This window comes from Salvelinus alpinus, chromosome 17 (genome assembly GCF_045679555.1).
Source record: "Salvelinus alpinus chromosome 17, SLU_Salpinus.1, whole genome shotgun sequence".
Taxonomy (NCBI): Eukaryota; Metazoa; Chordata; class Actinopteri; order Salmoniformes; family Salmonidae; genus Salvelinus; species Salvelinus alpinus.
The window spans coordinates 15,920,673-15,934,958 of record NC_092102.1 but is presented as its reverse complement, the minus strand read 5'-3'; the positions used below and the strand labels follow the sequence as shown (position 1 = coordinate 15,934,958).

The following is a 14,286-nucleotide window of genomic DNA, read 5'->3' as shown; positions in this document are numbered from 1 at the left end:
ACCCTTTAGCTCAGTGCAAATGTTGCCTGTAGTCCATGGCTTCTGGTTGGGGTATGTACGTACAGTCACTGTGGAGACAACATCCTCAATGTACTTATTGATAAAGCCAGTGACTGATGTGGTGTACTCCTCAATGCCATCAGAAGAATCCCAGAACATATTCCAGTTGGTGCTAGCAAAACAGTCCTGTTGTTTAGCATCTGCTTCATCTGACCACTTTTTTATAGACCGAGTCACTGGTGCTTCCTGCTTTAATTTTTGCTTGTAAGCAGGAATCAGGAGGATAGAATTATGGTCAGATTTGCCAAATGGAGAGCGAGGTAGAGCTTTGTACGTGTCTCTGTGTATGGAGTAAAGGTGGTCTAGAGTTTTTTCCCCCTCTGGTTGCACATTTAACATGCTGATAGAAATGAGGTAAAACTGATTTGAGTTTCCCTGCATTAAAGTCCCCAGAGCGCCACCTCTGGATGAGCGTTTCCGTGTTTTCTTATGGCGGTATACAGCTCATTGAGTGCGGTTTTAGTGCCAGCATCGGCCTGTGGTGGTATGTAGACAGCTACGAAAAATACAGATGAAAACTCTAGAGTAGTCTATCGCTTATCATGAGATACTCTACCTCAGGTGAACAAAACCTTGAGACTTCCTTAGATATCATACACCAGCTGTTGTTTACATATGTGCATAGGCCCCCGCCCCGTGTCTTACCAGAGGCTGCTGTTCTATCCTGCGTGTATAACCCGCCAGCTGTATGTTCTTAATGTCGTTGTTCAGCCATGACTCTGTGAAACATAAGATATTACAGTTTTTAATGTCCCGTCGGTAGGATATACGTGCTTTCAGTTTGTCCCATTTATTTTACTTCGATTGAACGTTAGCTAGCAGGACGGAAGGCAAAGGCAGATTAGCCACTCGTCGCCTAATCCTCACAAGGCATCCTGATCTTTTTCCGCGAAATCTCAGTTTCCTTCTCCAGCGAATGACTGGGATCTGGGCCTGGTCGGGCGTCTGAAGTATATCCCTCCCGTCCGACTCATTGAAGAAAACTCTTCATCCAATTTGAGGTGAGTAATCGCAGTTCTGATGTCCAGAAGCTCTTTTCAGTCATAAGAGCAGCAACATTATGTGCAAAACAGGTTACGAACAACACAACAAAACAAAAAAAATAGCATGGTTGGTTAAGAGCCGTTAAGACGACAGCCATCATCTAAAATAACAGAGAAATATCAGTTACCTTTTCCAAACAACATTCTATGTGGGTATTGATGCCCTGTGGTTGCAATGTAACGTTCAATTATAAGAAATAATTACCCCTAAGATCTAAGGACCTAGGGCTGGGATTCTACTAAGCTACTAACATATGCAATTGTTTTATGTTATAATTAGGATCCCTGTAAGTATTTAGGATCCCTGTAAGTATCATGTTTTAAATGTTGTATTATTTGATGAAACATTGAATTTGGTCTGATATTTGCCCATAGAAACGCATTGAATAACATACAGTTTAAGTCAGAAGTTTACATACACTTCGTTTGGAGTCATTAAAACTTGTTTTTCAACCACTCCACAAATTTCTTGTTAACAAACTATAGTTTTGGCAAGTCGATTAGGACATCTACTTTGTGCATGACACAAGTCATTTTTCCAACAATTGTTTACAGACAGATTATTTCACGTATAATTCACTGTATCACAATTCCAGTGGTTCAGAAGTTTACATACACTAAGTTGACTGTGTCTTTAAACAGCTTGGAAAATTCCAAAAAATTATGTCATGGCTTTAGAAGCTTCTGATAAATTATGTCATTTAGCATGAGTCAATTGGAGGTGTATCTGTGGATGTATTTCAAGGCCTACCTTCAAACTCAGTGCTTCTTTGCTTGACATTATGGGAAAATCAAAAGAAATCAGCCAAGACCTCAGAAAAATAATTGTAGACCTCCACAAGTCTGGTTCATCCTTGGGAGCAATTTCCAAACGCATGAAGGTACCACGTTCATCTGTACAAATAATAGTACGCAAGTATAAACACCATGGGACCACGCAGCCGTCATACCGCTCAGGAAGGAGACGCGTTCTGTCTCCTAGAGATGAACGTACTTTAGTGCGAAAAGTGCAAATCAATCCCAGAACAACAGCAAAGGACCTTGTGAAGATGCTGGAGGAAACCGGTACAAAAGTATCTAAGTATCTATATCCACAGTAAAATGAGTCTTATATCGACATAACCTGAAAGACCGCTCAGCAAGGAAGAAGCCACTGCTCCAAAACCACCATAAAAAAGCCAGACTACGGTTTGCAACTGCACATGGGGACAAAGATCGTACTTTTTGGAGAAATGTCCTCTGGTCTGATGAAACAAAAATAGAACTGTTTGGTCATAATGACCATCGTTATGTTTGGAGGAAAAAGGGGGAGGCTTGTAAGCCGAAGAACACCATCCCAACCGTGAAGCACGGGGGTGGCAGCATCATGTTGTGGGGGTGCTTTGCTGCAGGAGGGACTGGTGCACTTCACAAAATAGATGGCATCATGAGGCATGAAAATTATGTGAATATATTGAAGCAACATCTCAAGACATCAGTCAGGAAGTTAAAGCTTGGTCGCAAATGGGTCTTCCAAATGGACAATGACCCCAAGCATACTTCCAAAGTTGTGGCAAAATGGCTTAAGGACAACAAAGTCAAGGTATTGGAGTGGCCATCACAATGCCCTGACCTCAATCCCAAAGAAAATTTATGGGCAGATCTGAAAAAGCGTGTGCGAGCAAGGAGGCCTACAAACCTGACTCAGTTACACCAGCTCTGTCTGGAGGAATGGGCCAAAATTCACCCAATTTATTGTGGAAAGCTTGTGGAAGGCTACCCGAAACGTTTGACCCAAGTTAAACAATTTAAAGGCAATGCTACCAAATACTAGTTGAGTGTATGTAAACTTCTGACCCACTGGGAATGTGTTGAAAGAAATAAAAGCTGAAATAAATCACTCTCTACTATTATTCTGACATTTCACACTCTTAAAATAAAGTGGTGATCCTAACTGACCTAAGACAGGGAATTTTCACTAGGATTAAATGTCAGGAATTGTGAAAAACTGAGTTTTAATGTATTTGGCTAAGGTGTATGTAAACTTCTGACTTCAACTGTATCTATACATTGGAAAAAAGATAGTAAAAAAATAAATGAGAGATATAAGAAAGATCAGGATTTTTTACATTTGATTTAATTACTCATATTTAACCCCTTATTATTGGAACTAAAGTACTTCCATGTACAGTATACTTCCATAATTATTTTTTCTAAACTCTTATGAGTTTAGTGAGGCTTGTGGGCGTCCAAGAGAAAAACACATGTACGTGTTCGTGAGTCTCACCTTTCGATGTTGGGGTCATATTAGTGTGTAGCCCAAACTGTTCGGACGCTACAGACAGAAGTTGGCAGATCGGCTGTACTGACTTCAGACGAGTCCCAAGGCGCTTGTGGGGGTCGTAGTCATGAGAATCTCCTCTTTCCATATTAGTCATATTAGTTTGTAGGCCAAATTGTTTGGAAGCTACAGACATTTTCGTGAGAAGACCAATTTTCCGAGATGACAAACACCTCTGTAGCTCTGCCACCTTCCACCGCAGAAGGCCGATATCGGCAGATGCGGTGGATTGAAGCTCAGCCCATGTAAAAATGTATATACAAGATATCTCTAGATTTTTTAGTATTATGCTAATTAGATAGATAAATGGCCATGTTATCAGATCTCTAATATAATATATAATCCATCATTTTAAGATATTGTAGGATGCATATGGTACTAGTTACTTATGTCTTTGAAAAGGCATTGTACATTACATGACACAAACACACACAACCACATAAAATATCATTATAGGGCCAGATGGTTGTCCCTGTTGGTGTGAATCTCCACAGCTCCTCCACTCCTCCAAGTTAATACACCCGGCATATGGACATGCATCACAGGGTAGGGAACGGGCTCAGTCCCAAATGGCACCTTATTCCTTATTTAGTGCACTACTTTTGACCAAAGCCCTTTGAGTCCTGGTCAAAAGTAGTGCACTAAATAGGGAATAGGGTGCCATTTGGGACATGGACTGGCAGTAGGCCCTCAGGAGAGCACACTGACAGGATGGGGATGATGGGGACCAGCGAGGTGTTCAAACCACACACACAAACACACACCCAGTTTGTGGACCAGCGAGGTGTCCAAACCACACTGCCGTCCGCGTACCGGAAACTCTGAGGAACCAAAGCCCTTACTAGGCACATTTTACTTACATAAATGTTCCTATTACACTCCAGGGGATAGGCCCCGCCCGACCTATATGCAGGTACCCCACCCGGCCAAGTCGTATACGTAGCCAATTAAAACACCCTCATGTGATTTGGTTACATCCCATCTAGGGGCGGGTGTTGAAAATTTGCATGAGCTATGGTACAACGTATCGGAATATTGTTGATTCAATATGTCAATATCAGTCCCACATAAAATCAATGTATAACATACTATGGTGGTAGCAATCTCATGTCATGGAGGGATAGACTAGGGAATTAGGGATACTCAGATTATGTTCCCATTGTTAGTAAACTTGTTTGTGCTTACTTAAAATGATGTGCCATTTATTTGAATTGGTCAAGTAATGCCTGTAACTAAATGGTCTCTTGTGTATTATTACCCAGAGTCTGCTGTCATGGGACCCAACAAGAGGATCAATAGACTTACATTATAGGCATGAAAAGGATTCGGATTTACAGACACATATGAAGCCTAGACCTGGATTAAAAAGCACTTTCAGTGGAGATTCTCCATGGAGTAAGATTTTTAGTCCAGGACTAGGCTTTATCTGTGTCAGGGAAACCACCTCATACACTTACAATTGTCTGAGAGAATTTCCTCAATATTTCTTCCCAGTCCTGACTCCTTAAAACCTGACTGGAAAATGTACAGTATGTGGCATTTATATTCAATAGATACAGGACTACATACCTCTATCATACTGTTAATGTTAGTCAGCTGATCTTCCAGGAATATATTGCTATAGTCCACCTTTTCTAGTTCCTCTTGACTCCTTTTTTAAGCAATTGAATATGGATGTTGTGCAGCTGAATTGGTATAAGCGCTGTGCTGCCACTGTGTGGTACATAGAGAGAGCTGCACATTGTAAAACAAGCTAATCCTTAGCTGGCCATGGATAACATGTGTATTACAATAACTACTCAAATGTGAATTGAGATCATTTCCTGCCTAGAAGTGAGTCTCAAAATAGTCAACGTAAAACATTTATCCTATCTTGTCATTTTTATTTTGAAATTGAAGTCTCAAAAATTCAAGATAGGGTACAATTGGGATAACAAGTGCACAAGGTTTTAAGTAGGGTACATGGTCTATAAGGTACAGAGTTAATATAATGCGTACAGATAATATATATATGCATTAGACCGTGTAGTGGCTCCACTCAAGCACCATATCCACCATCGAAACCATATTAATTCACCATAAGTGGTTCAAGTAATACAAGCGCTGACATTTCAATTCATCTTAGTTGATCCAGATCAATAGAGGCCAGATGAGATGCCACTCCTCCACACCTCTGTGTAAGACATAGAACAAGCAGTAATGTGTTTTAACGAAAACACCTTACTAACACTAGAATATTAAGCCCATAAAAAAAAAAGTCTGCTGTGCATTATCAAAAGATTTAAAAATGAGTTCAACACTGTTGAACAAAATCATGTCAGCAAATGAGGACAAAACCAATGACATCATTCAGCAAAACAACAAATGCACAAACAAACTGAGGATTACGGAAAATAAAACAAGTACAGCAGGTACTTCACTATAGCTTCGACCAAATTAGGCATAACTTCTGATTTTCAGCTAAAAACTTGAAATGATCGATAATAGATCATTTCCCTTCCAGTTAAAGGTGCCAGTTAACATTGTATTGCTCATTACAATTATTTTGGAAGAATACAAGACTTAGACATACCCAAATGATCTTACTACTTTCTTACCTTATCATAAACCAATTCAGAGACGTTCAGAGACGTGAACTATTGCTATTGGAGAGGTCATAGTGTACTTGACTACCATGTCCCTCACAGGTCACTAAATCGTTACACTTATTGACATCATTTGTGAAACAAAGGAACATCGGAAATGCAGGAGGTGTGGATCATCTTAACCATCAAACCCGTCTTTCATGATATTGAAAAATTTCAAAAGATTATATACATGTACAACAATAAGGGCTGCAGTCCATTGGCGATCTACCTACTTACTTATGTGAATGTTAAATTAGTTGGCTCAGTTACACAAGTTCAGTTCATAAATATTCTTAATCCTATCAGATTAACTACTTGACTATCTAAAATCGAACTTCTAAAATACAATACCAGCATCTACGGCATCATCAATTCATCTGAAAAACATACATTTCCATCACACACCACTTCCAACGCGCACCCATTCCTTTGCGACAACAGTTACTTTGAGATTTTCGATCTGACTTCAAACAACACAGCATTTCACCTCAAGTTAAGAGAGAAAAATAGAAACTTCCTGAATAATGCATTTGACAGCAGTGGGTACATACCATACTGTAGTGCCACACATCACAGCTAGCACTAATCTAGAGGGCCATACTCAGCCGAATTAACAATACATACAGGTTGGAGGAAAAGGTGAATTAAATTTGCTTATTAAACGTTATACACAGTAGGGTTGTCAATAGGCATGGGAGAAAACAAGGTACTGTAGGTATGACTGTGCAGCAGGGCAAGTGTAAAAGAATGTCTACGGTTACATGGTTGGAATATAGTCAGTCATCAAAGATCCGGTACTCAAATCAAGGCTGGGCAATAGCCAAATGGAGGTAGCCATTAATCCTATCATACATAAGATCTGGATCCTTGCCAAAATCGAGAAGTTTGACCTCTCGCTAAATCTAAACTAGGCAATATGAAGAGGAGTGCTTGCACAAACAGAGGTTAATGCAGTAGGTAGGCGATGTGTTTTAGTCCAGTGTGAATTTAAGGAAGGTGTGTATATCGGAGGGGTGTGTCAGCTTCTGTATGCGCTCTCTTGTCTGCGGATGTCTCCCAAATAGCACCCTATTCCCTATATAGTGCACTACTTTTGACCAGAGCCCTATGGAGCCCTGGTCAAAACTAGTGCACAATAGAGGGACTAGGGTGCCATTTGGAACGGAGCCCATTTGTATGATTGTGGTCCAGTTTAAACTCCTGAGTGTTTCTAGATGTGCACAATTCTACATGTACCGCTACCAGTGTATCTCCTCATTGGGAATCTACAGTACTGCATTAATTAGATGGGGTTAGACCGACTATAGGAAAGCACTGGGATTGGCTCTGGGGTCTTTCTGGTTCCTGTACCGCACTGCCAGCCACACCCCAAGAATCTGGAAGAAAATGATTACATAATTCAGACAAGGATGTGGTCATACCAAATGGCTTTTCACACTACTGAGCCAAAGCAAGATGTACTGAGCTGGCCTGGTTGCGTATCCACCATAGTGTCTGGAATTGTGTACAGTGTGAAAATATCCAAGTTGGCACCGTTTGGTTCGGGTTCAGGTGGTCACGATAGTGTGAAAAGAGCAAAAAGTGCCTAAAGAAAGGCTCGCATCTCAGACACCCACCTCGGTAAAGCTGAAGAAGAGTCCGACCCCTCCCAGGATCTTCAGAGCCTCTGTAGCGTGCTGTAGCATCATGGTACCACAGGTGTAGCAATTTCTCCTGTCTTTACACGGCTGTAATGGAAGACAGACACGCTCGCAGTCTCAGCTGTGGTGTACTGTTAACAGTAGATCAACTGGCAAATACTCTGATAAAGCACAGGGAGCGAGGTACACACTACACTGGCAAAAGCAAGGGGGAAACATTCAGAGCTTCCTTGACCGTTACGTCACATATTTATATGTGACAGGGCATTACTCATGGATAAAACCAAGTCATTTCTGAAATACATTTTCCTGTGGTGACTAATCATGAACAAGGGGGAAATGTAAAATACAGCTACATTTTTACATTTGAGTAATTTAGCAGACACTCTTATCCAGAGCGACTTACAGTTGTAGGTGCATACATTTTCATACTTTTTTCAGCTACCATTTCCCTGTCATACTTCGTATGAGCAGAAGGACACATGTATTACAAGTACAACTATTTCCAGGTAGTATTTTGCAGGAACATGCATTACAAGTACAGCCAATCCTTACAGCATTGCAGCTGAACCAGTCCTGGGTAAACTGCTTCTGTCCGAGGGTGTTGTTGAGCAGGCCACAGCAGTCCAGCCGGCCCTCCAGCTCTCCCTTGGTGTTGTTGCTCATCAGACTCCAGGTGGAGTTCAGCAGCTTCTCCTGGAAAGAGAGGACATATAATAATAATAATACTAATGCCATTTAGCAGATGCTTTTATCCAAAGCGACTTTGTCATGAGCGCATACATTTTTTTGGTGGCCCCAGTGGGAATCGAATCCATGATAATTTGCATTGCAAGCACCATGCTCTACCGACTGAGCCACACAGGCCCATGAGGACATGAGTGAGTGGAAATACAAGAGAACATGGGCTCTGTTTACACAGGCAGGCCAATTCTTATATTTCTGTCAACTAACTGGTCTTTTGATCAATCACAACAGATCTTTTCACATCAGCTCTTTTCCCCCCTGATTGGTCAAAGACCAATTAGTTTAAAAAATAACCGAATTGGGCTGCCTGTCTAAACGCAGGCATAAAGATGGATTCTACAGAGAAAGAGGGAGTGGAAAGGAGCAGCTGACAAGGCATAGCTGAAATGGATAGAGGAAGGGAATCTATCCATTCCTTTCAGATCTACACAAGTTCCTCGGGGGTAGTGTCAACTCTTACCCTACGAGTTCCGGAGCCTGCTGGTTTTTTGTTCTACCTGATCATTAATTGCACCCACCTGGTGTCTCAGGTCTCCAGAGTTGAGTTTGAGGGATCTATGGTACTCACCTGCTGGTCTTGGTTCATGGCCAAGCAGGAGCATGAAACTCCAAATTGGACAAGGAATACCAGGAAAAGTATGATCATATACTACAAGGGCCCGGTTAAAGGAAACAACAAACTGGTAATTTATCAACTAGGCCTATATTGAGAGAGAGAGAGAACATTCTACATTGGAGCTTCTACATTCTACAATGGCGCTTCTACATGGGAGTTTCTACATTGGGAGATAGTGGGTAAGCTTACCTATTAAGCCCACTTCCATCTTTGGATTCAAAGATTCAGAAAAATTATATTTTCTGCTATTTAATGTTTCAACCAGTTTATGTAGTCGTTGTATCCATACCCGTTTTTATTCGAAGACAACCAGATGTTTTATTATTAAGTTATTGACATTTGTAAGTTCCTACAATTTCAAAGCTGCAAAATAACTTGTGTGGTGGCGACTCTCAGATAAACACATTTTCCAGATGTTTTTTGCACCTTCTCAGATAAGTGATCATACTTCATGTAAAATTAAGAGATTCATGTGTTGATATACACATGATAGCATACTACATGGGTATAAATGACTATTTATTGCCAATTGAAACCATGTGTTTTTCATGCTAGCTGTCGTACCACATGTCACAGTCAATACAGTAGCAACATAACTTGGTGAACCACAACAATATAATAGATCTCAAGAACTCACAGCTCACATTTATTTATGCATTTTGTCTTATTTTACTGTTAAATCAACCTTGCATTGTTATACATTCACATTTTTGTAAATTTGACATTTATCTCAGGTGGGCTTAACAGTTACAGTAGAACACAAAGCACCCCCTGGAAATGAAAATAAATATTGTTCAATACTAACTTTGCATTGTAGTCTATAGTGTATATTTATTCCCCAAACTTTTTTTTAATTTTTTACTACAAATCATTGTTGTTTCAATTAAGCCCAGCATGCATTGAAACACATGGGGATTGTGTGTTGATATCCCTAATATTCAATGAGCCTGAGCATAACTATGTATTTTCTTCCGATTTATGTTGATTAAAATACTCAAACTACAGTTATGCATCTATCCATGGTGCCTTTAACAAAAGTAAGAACAATTAAAAAGCCTCTGTAGTCTCTCCAAGACGTTTGGAGTAGACAGGTAGTTGTTGATGCAGTGTCATGAGGTTGGCCTGAGGGGGAGGTTTATGACCCCCATAAATACCTTTCCCCTTTTTCCTCTCTCTACCAATGTGACTATTGAAAATCCTTTTGTTAACATTGAGAGAGAGTCTGGTGACATCAAAAGATAGGAAACGGAACCATATTTCGGTCATCCAACCAGTTTAAAATATGTGTTGGGACTTAATGAATATGATGTCAGTTCAGTTGGCGTCTGAGACATGATTACTGATGATAGGACGACATAAACTGTATCTTGGAAAATCTACACATTCTAGTTATCAGATTCACATGGAATTGTTGTGCAATTTAAATGTTTAAATATGAAACTATTTGTGAAAAGATTAAATTAAATTTTTAGCTCCTAAATGAGAGAATTGGTTTTCATGAGTAAACTATGCTCAACTCAGTGGCCCCCCGCCCATGTGAACAGACACTGGTTGTGAAACACGGCCCTCTCTCCCAATCCTATATAAGCCCCTTGACGAAAATGTAACTTTCTGTTCAAAGGACAAAGACCACCTACAGAACTAAGCCAGCCTCAGCAAGAACCCGAAGAAATTAGCATCGAATTTCAATGTGAAGGTGACAACCTACACGCCGGAAGGATGAATTTCGACTATACCAGCCAGAATATAGCATGAGCTTAAAGTATGGCAACTTGGTATGAACTTTGAACTCTTGTTCACTAAAGAAGTGTTACCTCCTAGCCGTTGCATTAGCGCAGCAACTGTAGACGTGGGCTAGGAGAGGACTGACATAGTATCTGTCTACCACACGACGACGGTACTACCAAGTATCCATTCTACCACCAGACATTCTTCAAAGGAAAACCCGGCCTCCCATCTACGACCAACCGATCGAAGCGCAGCTCAGAGTAAATATTAATTGCATTTTCCTTTTTCAAATGGCTGGTAATTTTGAATGCATAAGATACTGTATTTACGATAGCATAGCTGCCTACAGCCCCGATAGAGACACAAAATCTTTTTGCTCCTCAGTCTTCCCGCTCTTTCACTCAAACCCAACCCCCTTTCCTTGTGTAACCAGCTGTCATATCTGTTCCGTCCACTAGGGACGTTTTGCTTTATGACATAATTTGTAATCAATGTATGATCCATTCTGTGTAGATGTAATTCTGTGTGATTAGTTAGGTATTTAGTAAATAAATAAACCAAATTTTGTATTGCTGATTCAACTTGTTAGCCAGGGTTTGTGAAAATAACCAAGAATTTACAACTTTCAGATGAGACTAAATAAGGTGACGATTAAATATTGACTGCTATTGATGTAAAAGATTACTAGGTCTTTAAGAGTTTATTCGGAAGATAACAGCTCTATAAACATTATTTCGTGGTGCCCGACTTTCTAGTTAATTATTTACCTGATTAGCTTAATCAGGTAATATTAATTACAGAGAAATTATTTTATAGAATAGCATGTCATATCACTTAATCCGGCATAGCCAAAGACACGACAGCAGAGAGAGAAGATTTTAAGGATATCAGGGATAGAAGACCTACAAGTAGCAGAAAAAAATGGAAACAAATGAGGGACAAGAAGATGACCATTGGACGACTACTCATGCAGTTAGGCCCGGGGCATTGTCATATTGTTGTCTCTCATTCATCCAGGTGATTCTATTTGTTGGTTCACCACATGTACCTTTGTAATGCAACAGTAGAGAGGGAGATTTGAAACTGTCTTCAGACAGGCTTTAGGAAGACAAGTTGAACTAATTAACAATAATAGGAGTACAGCAAATGTGAACCAGCATTTAGATAATTCATTTAAACTTGTGTGTGTTCTGGTCTTTGTGCATGGCTTCTTATCCACAGCGGACCAGTGTGGGTGCAGGGTTGTGTTCTAACCAAGCAATAACACACCTGATTCAACTAATCCGGTCTTGAATAGTTGAAGTCTATGAATAGTTGAATCAGGTGTGTACTGGTTGGTAAAAACAAAAGCCTAGGTTCACATTGATCTCTGTGGATACGAATGGACACCCCGCTGTTATGAGTGGTAATTTCATTTTGGGGAGATTCATATAATCTAAGATCCCATAAGAAATGTCCGTTTGTATGTTTTCAACATTTGGAAATTGATTAAAATTGATTATTTAAGAGGTGGGTTTATTTGGAATATCTATGGGTTTAAGGGTACTACCCATTAAGCCCAGTCTGGACTTTTCACATATTTTAATCAAATATTTTTCTCTTACAATAACAAATGTCATACAACTCCCCATGAGATGTTAATCTTTCATTTTATCTCCACTTTTCTTACAAAAACTTAGATTTTGGTTGGCTTAATAGATACACTACTCCAAAATGTTGCCCAATACAATGAAGTCAGGGAAACTGTAATTAAAGCCCAACGATTGACTCAAACTGAGCCACGTTAGGAGACTTCCTCCTACAAAACATATAAAGGATACAAAGAAGAGCATGACTTGGTGGTGGTGGATGGCTCCGATGAGTCCCACGATGGCTATGAGAAGCAGGAAGAAGCCCACAGCTATGACCCCACCGATGATGTGGATGCTAGACACGATGCCAAACTCCTTCCCCCATGCTGCCACACCTATCAGCAGCAGACCTACCAGCTGAGGAGGGGGGAGGTGAGAAGTAGTCAAATACAGTTAACTGTTAACCTGGTCCCAGATGTGGTTGTGTTGTCAACTCCTTTGGTCATGGTACATATTTGCAATGCTCATAGGAGTTGGCAAGACAGCACAAACAGATCTGGAACCAGGGTTAGAAGAAGTCATTGCAAGAGGTAACCAAACAAGCAATCAAGTAAGGAACCACTGTCTCTGATACAACAGTGTTGAGGCAGTTTGTGCTGAGGACATGGGAAAGGTAAGATAATAACTAGGCCAACGTGCTGATTGAGGAATGCATGCAAACAAAAACACCACACACACAGATCTATTATCTATGGGCTGAGCTGGCAGAGGAGAAGTATGCACTATAGCAGGGTTTCCCAACCCCCCCACCCACAAACCAAAACGTGAACCCGGGTGATGGGGGGGGGGCAGGCCCGAGTGGACCAGCTGTAACACGTGTCAGTGACGATTCAGAGGTCGAGGGAGATAACGCTCACTGTGAGCTAGTTATATAGCTAAATAAAAACCCTACTGAGTCAGCTAGCTAGCTAATGTACAGCATTGTCTGGAATAGCTAGATAACTAGTTATTCACTTGCAGATGTAGCTATGTTTTTACCCAACCCAAGCAATGATGCGTTCTAATGTAGCAGTTAGCTAACTTTAGTAGGATACCGTTATTTGGTTAGCTAGCTAATGTTAACGTTAAATATTTGACACAATACATTTAACGTTAGCAAAAGCAACAATCTACGTCAGAAATTACCCATATGTCCAGTTAGATGACATCGTAAGCTAGTTAAAACGAAATAAAAAAGTGTTAGCTAGCTAGTTACACAATCTTCCATTTGCCAGTTAGCTAGCTATCCAGTTTAGCTGTGTAGCAAGCTAACGTTAGCTAGCTAAGATGTTCCACTTCAATACTCACAATGTAAACCACATTTAAGGAACAAAGCGCGTTTTTAGAGCAGGTAAATCCACCACAGACCATATTCGTATTTTTTATCGAAATTCTAAAACAAAGACCTTGCTTTAATAGCAAAGCTTTCACAGGCTAACTGGCTAAACTGATTTGTTGTTGGTCTGGCACGCAACAGCACACAAGTGAAAAGAGGGCGTTGTCATGACGTTTGTGCAAAACATGACATCATCAAGACTACTAATCCCTGGAAGAGAAAATGTGCAACATTTTCCAAATATCATAATTCTTGAATAAAATCAAATATATGATCCAGTGTAATATGTTATTCATATCACATATGGGGTAATGAATGATTATCATAAATAAATGGAAGGCCTTACTCCACAAGCCTTGACAAGGAGAATGCAACATAGTGCAGAGGGGTGAGAAAGATAGAGACACAGGAGGCACTCAAAGGCAGATAGATGATTGTTATGTAAACATCAACTTACCCATGCATTGGCATTATGTCATGTACAGCAACACCAGCTACCAGCAACACGAGACAAGTAGAGGCTCTGATGCTGTCAGTGTTGCTATAGGCCTGTTGTTAT

At 40.3% G+C, this 14,286-nt stretch overlaps 1 protein-coding gene across 1 annotated transcript; it reads right to left on the bottom strand.

The window, feature by feature from the left end:
• Window positions 1-5,285: 5,285 nt before the first annotated feature.
• Window positions 5,286-13,905, bottom strand: tspan31 (tetraspanin 31). Its single transcript, XM_071347512.1, has 6 exons — window positions 13,700-13,905; window positions 12,602-12,769; window positions 9,006-9,086; window positions 8,246-8,386; window positions 7,667-7,777; window positions 5,286-7,426 (listed from the first exon to the last, which is right to left on the bottom strand). Exons 1-6 carry the CDS (start codon window positions 13,760-13,762, stop codon window positions 7,352-7,354), a joined length of 639 nt encoding a protein of 212 aa, XP_071203613.1. The 5' UTR covers window positions 13,763-13,905; the 3' UTR covers window positions 5,286-7,351.
• Between the last annotated feature and the right edge of the window lie 381 nt (window positions 13,906-14,286).